Source organism: Henckelia pumila, chromosome 1 (assembly GCF_033568475.1).
Source record: "Henckelia pumila isolate YLH828 chromosome 1, ASM3356847v2, whole genome shotgun sequence".
NCBI lineage: Eukaryota > Viridiplantae > Streptophyta > Magnoliopsida > Lamiales > Gesneriaceae > Henckelia > Henckelia pumila.
The window spans coordinates 131,427,376-131,438,709 of NC_133120.1; the positions used below are offsets into that span (position 1 = coordinate 131,427,376).

Here is an 11,334-nt window from a genome sequence, read left to right on the forward strand (position 1 = left end):
GCAGCGTTGGCACAAACTTCTACGGCGGCGGCAACAAGCGGCAGAAACAACTCAAAACGCTACGGCAACAACAAAGGGGAAGATCCATGGCAAAAACACGTACAAACATTAAAATTCTAAAATTTGTGATAATAAAGACATATATATGCATCATAAATAAATAATTAAATACACAATTTTGAAGAAATATAAGATGTATAAAGTAATATTTTGTATAAAAACACATGTATATAGGTAGATACACAAATAAATACCTCGAAAAATGACGGATGGCGTAGGGCGCTCCGAAATCGCCGACTAGGTGATTAAGTTGCGGGTAGGGTTTGCTAGAAATGAGCGCAGATTCAGAAATATATTTAGAAATTAACGACGGTTTATGACACAACCGTCGCAATATGCGATGGTTCTAACATTTGCGTCGCTAATTGTTAGAGACATTGAATGCGGGTAGATTTTCTAATTTATTTGGATAGATTTAGTAGTTTTTATGCTAAAATAGGTAGATTTATTAGTTTATATGCTTGATATAAGCAAGTTTAGAGTTTATGTTCAAGTCTCATTGACTTTACTCGCAGTTTATTACATATCTCGAGTTTATGTTCAAATCCCATCAATTGTATGAACAATTTCATTACATTGATATAATATTACACTTGTACTTGAAAAATATATATTGTTGTGAAAAAGTAAAAATTTATGGTAAAAAGTAAAAACTCCAAAACTCAAAATATATCAAACTCTACACTTCACAAATATTTTTCTCTCAATTCAATTATATTTTTCATCACAAATGAAGACCTATTTATAGATCCACATTTGAGATTAGTCCAAAAATAAATACATCATCATCTACATCAACACACTAATTTTTCACATTTTACAACTCAACATTCAACATTCAACATTCAATATTCAACATAATATTAATAATAATAATATTTTTCAACACTCCCCCTTGTGATGATGATCGTGATATGATGACTGTCTTCATTACGTGTTTTATACTGCCTCGTTAAAAACCTTACTAGGAAAAACCCAGTGGGATAAAAACCATAGTAAGTAAAAAAGAGTGCAGCCATGTAAACTCCCCCTCATGTCAACATGAGTGATTCTTCACATATTCCGCAGATTGCGCATCCCAATGTTGTATATATGCTTTCTGAATATCGTCGTGGGAAGTGCCTTTGTGAAGAGATCTGATGAGTTCTCACTTGATTGAATATAACAGATATCAATATCTATATTCTTCTCAAGCTCTTGAGTGTAGGCAAAGAACTTTGGGGGTATATGTTTTGTTCTGTCACTTTTGATGTATCCTTCTTTCATTTGAGCAATACATGCAGCATTGTCTTCATACAACGTCACATGCTTCTTGTCTACTGATAATCCACAATAATTTTGGATATGTTGTGTCATTGATTTTAGCCAAACACATTCACGACTTGCTTCATGTAGCGCAATAATCTCAGCGTGATTTGATGAAGTTGTTACGAGTGTTTGTTTCTGTGAACGCCAAGAAATTGCGGTGCCTCCACGAGTAAATACATATCCGGTTTGAGAACGTGCCTTATGTGGATCAGATAAATATCCAGCATCAGCATAACCAATGATACTTTGATTGGTGTCTTTTGAGTATAAAAGTCCAAAATCTGTTGTTCCTCGTAGATAACGAAATATATGTTTAATTTCGTTCCAGTGCCTCTTTGTTGGATATGAACTGAATCTTGCCAATAAATTTACAGCAAAAGATATATCAGGTCTAGTACAATTTTCAAGACACATAAGGGCACCAATGGCACTTAGATATGGTACTTCTGGACCAAGAATAACTTCATCATCTCCACATGGACGAAATGGATCATTTTTTATGTTTAATGATCTTACAACCATTGGAGTACTTAATGGATTTGATTTATCCATATTAAAACGTTTAAGGATCTTTTCTGTATAATTTGCCTGGTGAATAAAAATTCCACATTCTTTTTGTTCGATTTGCAAACCCAGACAATACTTGGTTTTTCCAAGATCCTTCATTTTGAATTCTTCCTTCAAGTACATCATAACTTCTTGAATTTCTTTATTCGTTCCAATGATGTTTAAATCATCAACATATACAGCAATAATTACACATCCGGATGTTGTTTTCTTGATGAAAACACAAGGGCATATTGGATCATTTACATATCCCTTTTTCATCAAGTGCTCACTTAGCCGATTACAGAATAGAATTCTCTGGGTTTTGAACTTTGTGCTTCAGGCATCTTAAATCCTTCAGGGATTTTCATGTATATATCACTATCAAGTGATCCGTATAAGTAAGCTGTAACAACATCCATAAGACACATTTCCAAATTTTCAGACACTGCCAAACTAATCAAATATCGAAATGTAATTGCATCCATAACAGGAGAATACGTTTCTTCATAATCAATTCCAGGCTTTTGAGAAAAACCTTGTGCAACAAGTCTAGCTTTATATCTGACTATTTCATTTTTCTCATTTCGCTTTCGAATAAAAACCCATTTGTATCCAACAGGTTTTACACCTTCAGGTATGAGGACTATAGGTCCAAAAACATTGCGTTTATTCAGCGAATCCAATTCAACCTGGATGGCATCTTTCCATTTGACCCAATCATGACGAGTTTTACATTCACCAAAAGATTTTGGTTCATGATCCTCATTTTCATTTACGATGTCACAAGCCACATTATAAGAAAATATCTCATCAATATCTTCTATGTCTTTTCGGTTTCATATTTTTCCAGTATTAATATAATTGATAGAGATTTCATGATTCTCGTCAGTTTGTGGTTCTGACAGAATATTTTCATCATCAGGTGATTCTTCTGGAACACCATTTTCTATTTTATGATCGTCGTGTTTCTCTATGCCTTTTCTTTTCCGAGGATTTTTATCCTTGGAACCGACTGGTCTTCCACGCTTCAAGCGTTTTATGACATCATGAGTGTCTTCAATTTGTTTCTTTGGAATTTCAATTCGAGCAGGGGCATTTACAGCATGTATATATGATTTTGTTACCCCTTTTGTGTCTGCAAATGCATCTGGCATTTGATTTGCAATTCTTTGCATGTGCACAATTTGCTGTACATCTTTCTCACATTGTTTGGTCCTTGGATCCAAATGTAACAATGATGGTATATACCATGTGATTTCTTTTTCGATGTATTTCTTTTCTCCCCCTAACACTGGGAAGATTTCTTCATTAAAATGACAATCAGCAAAGCGTGCTGTAAACACATCGCCTGTCTGAGGCTCAAGATATCGAAAGATTGATGGACTATCATAACCGATATAAATACCGATTTTTCTTTGTGAACCCATTTTTTATAGTTGAGATGGTGCAATAGGCACATACACCATACATCCAAAAATTCTCAGATGAGAGATATTTGGTTCTTTACCAAATGCAAGTTGCAATGGGGAGAATTTATGATATGCACTTGGTCTGATGCGAATTAATGCCGCAACATGTAAAATTGCATGTCCTCATATAGAAATAGGAAGTTTTGTTTTCATAATCATTGGTCTAACAATCAGTTGTAGACGTTTAATCAATGATTCAGCTAATCCATTTTGCGTATAAACATGAGCTACAGGATGTTCAACAGTGATTCCCATTGACATACAATAATCATTGAAAGTCTGGGATGTAAATTCTCCAGCATTATCAAGTCTTATTTTCTTGATTGTATAATCGGGAAATTGATTTCGCAATTTTATTATTTGAGCCATCAATCTTGCAAATGCCACATTTCGAGTTGACAATAAGCATACATGTGACCATCTGCTAAAGGCATCGATCAATACCATAAATTATCGAAATGGTCCACATGGTGGATGAATTGGCCCACAAATATCACCCTGAATACGTTCAAGAAATATGGGTGATTCAGTTTGGATTTTAGCTGGCGATGGTCTTATAATAAGTTTTCCAAGAGAACATGCTTTACATTGAAACTTATTATTCTGAAAGATCTTCTGGTCTTTCAATGGATGACCATGCGTATTTTCAATAATTCTTCGCATCATTATTGAACCAGGATGTCCCAATCGATCATGCCAATTTGTTAATATTGAAGAACTATTAACCACCATATTTGATTCGATTGGCCTTATATGTGTATAATGCAATACAGTAGGGAGCATTGATAATTTTTCAACCACATATTTCTTTCCTGATTTATATGTGGTAAGACACATATATTTCTGATTTCCATCAGTTATCGTCTCAGTATCATACCCATGAGAGTATATGTCATTAAAACTCAACAAATTTCTTTTCGATTGTGGTGAATAAAGCATCATTTATCAGAAATTTTGTACCATTAGGTAACAAAAAATGTGCTTTTCCACAACCTTCAATCAAGTCTACAGGGCCTGATATGGTATTCACCATTGTTTTTGTTGGTTTTATTTCCAAGAAATATCTTTTATCTCGCAGAATAGTGTGTGTTGTACCACTATCTGGTATGCAAATTTTCATGATATTATTTTCATGTTTGCTCATAGCATTTTCCATATCAAACTTCACAAAAAATGCAATAAAGAAAAATTAATTACAATACAAATGCAAAATATAACATGCTTTAAAATACAAGAATGCATGAAAAATACAAATTTGTTACAATGTAGTCCCACCAATATTTTAATCTTCGAAATCATTCAAAAAATCTGCAGCATTGAAACTAGTTGAACCAATTAAACGGTCACTATCTTCAACAAAATTTGTCTCTTTTCCTTTCCCCTTTGTCGATTCTTTATAGAGCTTACATAGGTGCTCAGGGGTTCGACAAATATGTGACCAATGTCTTGGAGTGCCACATCTATAACAAACACTCTCAGATCTTTTTGAGTGATTTTCATTTTCACTCGTATTTTCATGCTGCCTTTTTGGTGGGTGATTCGTGACATTCTTTTGAGATGAGTTATTGAAATAACTACCTCGATTGTTTTCATATCCACGGCCACGACCACGACCGCGATAATTTTTACGTCCACGTCCATGTCCACGCCCATTTCCTCGACCTCGTCCACGACCAAAATCTGGTCTATGCCTTTGATTTTGGTTTTCATTTTTCATTACGACATTTGCTTCAGGAAATGCCGTTGATCCAGTGGGTCGGGATTGATGATTTCTTACTAACAATTCGTTGTTCTTTTCCGTCACAAGAAGACATGCGATTAGTTCGGAATATCTCGAAAATCCACGCACTTTATACTGTTGTTGTAGAGTTATATTCGATGCGTGAAAAGTGGAAAATGTTTTTTCAAGCATTTCCATCTCTGTGACTTCAAGTCCACAGAATTTCAATTGTAAGATTATTCGATACATCGCTGAATTATAATCACTGACTTTTTTAAAGTCTTGGAATCTTAACATATTCCATTCATCACGGGCGGTCGGGAGTATAACTTCCCTTATATGCTCAAATCTTTCTTTCAGACCTTTCCATAAAACCATTGGGTCTTTTTCTGTGAGATACTCACATTTCAATCCTTCAGCAAGATGTCTACGTAAGAAAATCATAAACTTTGCCTTTTCTTGTGAGGATGATATATTATTTTTTTTTATGGTATCACATAGACCCAAAGACTCAAGATGCATTTCTACATCGAGAGTCCATGACATGTAATTCTTTCCGGTGATATCGAGCGAAACGAATTCAATCTTTGTCAAGTTTGACATGGTGGTACTAAAAAAATAACAATGCATTTTATTAGTTAATTTCTATTAGTATGACAATACAAAATAATGGAAGAACGTAGATTACAAGTGCGTATATAAATAGATAAAAAATCTGTGGTGGAAAATCGCCGGTGAATACAAAACTCGTGAGCATGATGATTATAGTCGTTATGAAAAATATCCTTATAAATGCCATCATCTCCATCTTCGAAAAAACCGAGGATAAAATATTTTGAGAGAAAGAATGAATTTTGGTGTGATTGAAAATGAGTTTGAGTGATAATATATATAGGCAAAAAAAACTAGCCGTTTATGACCGTTTGTGACCGTTGGGGGTAAGAATAATCGAGTATGTGTTGAATAAAAATTTTGTGATAATGATGCAATGCATATAATGATAATCATAATTAAATAATTATGTATATCATATCACATTATTATAAGGTCGGTGTCGTAGACAACCTTTTATATAATATTATGAAATTATACTAATAAAGTTAGTATAAAGTCAGGTATAGTATATCATATCACATTATTATAAGATCGGTGTCGTAGATAATCTTTTATATAATATTGTGAAATTATACAAATATGATTATAATGTTTAAAAACTTTAGAGACTTTTATACTTGTCGTATCCTTACAGGGAGTGTGGGATGTCGTCTTAACATTCTCCCATGATTTATAACAAGTTTTTAAAAAAAAACATAACATGATATTATATATTAAATATATACACAATAAAAATATATAAACAGTAAAATAAAAATTCTTACATGTTGAATATTTTTATCTTCTCTTTGTGTTTTGGAGCGTCGAAAATCTTCGAGCGATCGTGCTGATAACGTGTTGTGAAAAAGTAAAAATTTATGGTAAAAAGTAAAAACTTCAAAACTCAAAATATATCAAACTCTACACTTCACAAATATTTTTCTCTCAATTCAATTGTATTTTTCATCACAAATGAAGACCTATTATAGATCCACATTTGAGATTAGTCCAAAAATAAATACATTATCATCTACATCATCACACACTAATTTTCCACATTTTACAACTCAATATTCAACATTCAACATTCAATATTCAACATAATATATAATAATAATATTTTTCAACATATATAACAATAGTAATGAATAATTTACAGGCATTTAGTCGAATGCCAATAATTAATTTCAAGGGAGTCAAACGACTCAAATGCTATGCTTGAGAAAAATTATATTTTTATATATTAACTTTGGAATGCCAATACCTTAAAAAGAAAAAAAAAACTTTGGAATGCCAATAATTTCTATGATGTAAAAAAGCTGCTCGAATTAGTAACTTGGGGCTTGGGAACATATATTAATACCCTTTTACTTCTGCATTTCGTATTATTACTATTATTTGTAAATTTGTTTGTATTATTTTTATTTTTGTTGTTGGTATTACTATATATTAAGTCACCGTTTAGTAGATATTATTGTTAATATATATATAACTTATTTTATTCAATTTTGCGTTCTTCTCTACATATTATTTATTTATCTATTAATTATTAATTTTACATAAAACAAATCATTAACAATTTATCTTACATTAATCAAATAATTAAATTTAAATTATTGTATTATCAATTATATGTAATATTATTTTATATTTTATTTATTTTTTAAAAAATAAAATAATAATTTATCATTTTAATTTAAAAAAAATTGTATTTAATCAATTAAATTAATTATATTATTTATTTTTTTATTATAATAAAATTATTTATCTATGTTTATTTCATCATTTAAACCAAACAGTGATTAATATTATGCATGGTACCTATCTTTGTAATTATGGCCAATTTGTTCTAAAGTTATTCCAAATAAATGACTCTATAAATAGTTGCTGGTGTGTTCTAATTATTAATTAATATACAGTGAGAGGAGGCGAAACCATAGCTAAAACAAGAGATCAGCAATGGAGGAGAACCATGCAAAATCACGGTTCAAAAGGGTTTGTGTATTTTGCGGGAGCAGCTCGGGGAAGAGGGAATGCTACACCGAAGCAGCGCTGGAGCTAGGGCAAGAACTGGTACTAGAATAATAACTTCAATTCCCATGTTTATTTTGACCTCCATATATGTTCAGCTGCTGATATATGCTCTCAGCATGCATGAAATGCGATTACCCATAAGTTGTTTGAATTATTGACATAAAGGTGGCGAAAAGGTTGGATCTTGTGTACGGCGGAGGGAGTATTGGGCTGATGGGTCTGGTTTCCCAAGCTGTTCATCGAGGCGGCGGACATGTTCTTGGGTGTGTATTATTATATATACTTTCCGATGCATTTTGATTTTTTTTTTCTTGATTTCATTGGCCTTTTATCTTACCGGTTAATTACTCTGGGTTATGTTTGAATCGCAGGATTATACCGAAACCATTGGTTGGAAAAGAGGTAAGTAAGTTACTGCCAGCTTGTAGTTTTGATTTTTATGACAAAATAACTTCTGTTAAAGTTCTATCTCTTGGGTGGCGGTGATGTAGAAAACTGGTGAGACTGTTGGGGAATTGAGAATGGTTGCGGATATGCACCAAAGAAAGGCCGAGATGGCCCGACACTCTGATTGTTTCATTGCTTTGCCAGGTTTGGTGGACACCATAATTAGCTAGCTCCTTCATTTGTTTTGTACTGTGTATCCTTCCATCCATGCATGATAGAATTTGGCAAGATTTCACCTTTCCTGGGAAATGGTTCTTTTTAGTCCAATCTCACGTGGGTTTGCTGCGGACGTTGCAGGTGGTTATGGGACTCTGGAGGAGTTGTTGGAGGTTATTACATGGGCTCAGCTTGGTATCCATGATAAGCCTGTAAGTTCGTGTTTTTTCTTCATTTTCTTGACTTCTTGTTTGTGTGTGAAATAGTGTAAATTAAGCACATGAACATGATCTGGTTTCATATGGGATCAGGTGGGGCTGCTGAATGTGGATGGCTACTACAACTATCTTCTCACTTTCATCGACAAAGCAGTGGATGATGGCTTCATAAAGCCTTCTCAGCGTCACATCTTTGTGTCTGCACCAAACGCCAAAGACCTCATTCAGAAACTCGAGGTAATTGGTTAACAATCAATCACCTCTCTTTTTGATCACTCATTTGTTTGAAATATGTATTAATTTTTATAAAATCCAAGATAAGAATCATGATGAACATTTGTGTATGTACAGGAATACGTGGCTGTTGAAGATGAAGTGGTGATGGGGTTGAATTGGGAGGTGGAACAGCCACAGCAAGTGGGGTTCGCTGCATTGCAACACCCTGAAATTGCTCTGGTGTGAGAGAAAGATGACACATCCCAAAAGAGGCATATATGCTCTGATCACTGATCCAACCATATATATATATGCAACTCATTAATGTGTCTTTTGTATTGTATTCAATGTGGTTTTGCCTCTCATTACTCAAAATTCAAGATTATATATGATTATCATCAGTAGCCAGTTCTGGCGCTGCTTGCCTTAGATTTATTTCATCTAGCCAATGTTTTCAAGGTAATGAATTGTTTCATGGATGTTGAATGATGCCATACGAGCATCATCATCATCTTCTTCTTCTACTTAGATTGGTGGGTTATGGGTACATCCACATGCTAGTTTCCTACATCCCCCAACTGTTACATAGCCTAATGTATCTAGTTTCAACATATCATGTGTAGTCATTAAGGCTGTGAATACTTACTTGTTCGATTCGAAGAGCATGCAAAATTCAATATCACATGTATAGCCACATGGGCTGTAATTGTCCCATGCATGTCCATGGGTAAAACACTTGAAGTTGTGGCGGTGTTGTGGTGGGAATGAAGTTCCAAGAAACTTAATATTGGGCCTGGTTTACGTAAAATTTAGAAATCGGAAATAGTGGACCAATTAAAGCGGAACGAAATCTTCTGCTACAAATCATTTTACACTTTACTAACAAAAATTCTGTTTACACAAATTATTAAAAATTAAATGCGCTAAACAATATGAATAAATAAAATATAATAAATCATTGATAAAATTTTTGATTTTTTATATTTTTTCAAAACATGGAAAAGACACAGTTTACTGCATTTAATGTGCAGCCACTCCACCTAACACGAAGATATGAATCTAGCTACAATTCATAAGAATTTGAAAACAATGAATTAGAATCCTCCATTCAACTTCAAAGTATGATTTCAAGGTCGTCGCTTTGATAGTAAGAAAAAAATTGAAATAGGCGGTATCATAAATGGAATAGAAAATGACGCAGAGTGATATGACTCAAGGCTCTGACAGTTCTTCTCTCAAGCATTAATTTAATTTTTTGTGTGCTTAGATTAAGAAAATGTTTTGACAATATAACTTTTATAAATCTAAATTAAAACCATTAATTTTGCTCTTGTTTGATAAAAATTTTATTAGTTTGTATATATGATTAATTATATTAATAAATATGGATAAATTTGTAAAAGAGGGAATGTTATATATTCAAAATACTGGGCAACGTAATTACAACGGATGAGATAAGTAAATAGGGGTGGAATCGAATCGTGACTCGTTCCGTAATCCCTTTATTCGATTTTCATCTTGACAAGAATTGAGATTTTTTTTCTTTCAATCTATCGAGAAGTGTCGGGACCCGAATGTTCGGAATTCCATCGAGTCGGAAGAGGATAATATCAAACCATATTTTTTTTTTATTTTTTTTTATGAAAATATATTTTTTTAAAAAAAATCTATGAAGAAACTCAAATAATTTTTTAGTATAATAAAAATAAGTTAAATTTTTTGTATATAACCATTAAAAACTAAAACATTTTCATAGTACATTAATAATAAACTAAAACAAGTAACAACTACTTGATTAACACAATTAAAACATATAATTATTCATAATAATAAAAAAACAAAATGAAAATTTATAACTCGACATTAATATTAAAACAGATAAATATAAATATCAAAAAATAATTTCGTCGGGTAGAGTTGTTGATCCCGATCCCGACCACTCGGGACGGGAAAAATTCGAGACAGAAACGAGTTGAAAATCGGAAAGGGTCGGAAATTTTGTCAATTATGTCTGCCCTAAGTAAATGAAGCTTAAATAATTGGGATGGAGGAAGTAGTTATTTTCCTGATGCTGGTATTACATATAGTTCACATATGTTAATATTAGAATCGTTAAAAATGGTCTGAACTCGTCGGTTCACAAAAAATAGACATGTTGAAATAATAATTTTAGTGGTCTGTTTGAAGACGAGCGAGAGCTATAGACGAGAGACACCGATTCTTTTATCCTTAATATATATGGAGATGATTTTAAAATCAACACCATCTTAAATCTTTTAGATATATTTTTTTAGAGAGAAATCTTTTGAATTATCACATTTTTTGGTTTTTTCATTTACATGTTTTATATTTTTGCTCATGTTATCTTAGGTGTGTTAAAACGAGCTGGTCGGATAGGGAAGACCCACAATCCGTCGCAATCCACCATTAGACAGGGCGTAACGGGCTGACACATCTTTAAGTCAGGTTGAGAAAACACCAACCCCATCCAACCCACCTATTTTAGGTGACGGGACGTGTTAATCCGATGAAGTTACGTATAATTTGGCGGGCCAACACGCAT

The 11,334-nt window shown here is 32.9% G+C and overlaps 1 protein-coding gene across 1 annotated transcript; it reads left to right on the forward strand.

Moving 5' to 3' along the window:
• The first annotated feature begins 7,649 nt into the window (after nt 1-7,649).
• On the forward strand, nt 7,650-9,044 carry LOC140874075 (cytokinin riboside 5'-monophosphate phosphoribohydrolase LOG5-like). The gene is made up of 7 exons (XM_073277387.1): nt 7,650-7,773; nt 7,900-7,997; nt 8,106-8,136; nt 8,226-8,325; nt 8,479-8,549; nt 8,649-8,792; nt 8,907-9,044. The coding sequence occupies exons 1-7, from the start codon at nt 7,660-7,662 to the stop codon at nt 9,015-9,017; spliced, it is 669 nt and encodes a 222-aa protein (XP_073133488.1). The 5' UTR covers nt 7,650-7,659; the 3' UTR covers nt 9,018-9,044.
• The last annotated feature ends 2,290 nt before the right edge of the window (nt 9,045-11,334 follow it).

Bases quoted from the DNA above. Each gene is read 5' to 3' on its own strand.
- LOC140874075 (XM_073277387.1), top strand. From the start codon at position 7,660: ATGGAGGAGAACCATGCAAAATCACGGTTCAAAAGGGTTTGTGTATTT. The intron at 8,137-8,225 runs GTAAGTAAGTTA...GCGGTGATGTAG, and splicing joins AACCATTGGTTGGAAAAGAG to AAAACTGGTGAGACTGTTGG. The intron at 8,793-8,906 runs GTAATTGGTTAA...GTGTATGTACAG, and splicing joins ACCTCATTCAGAAACTCGAG to GAATACGTGGCTGTTGAAGA.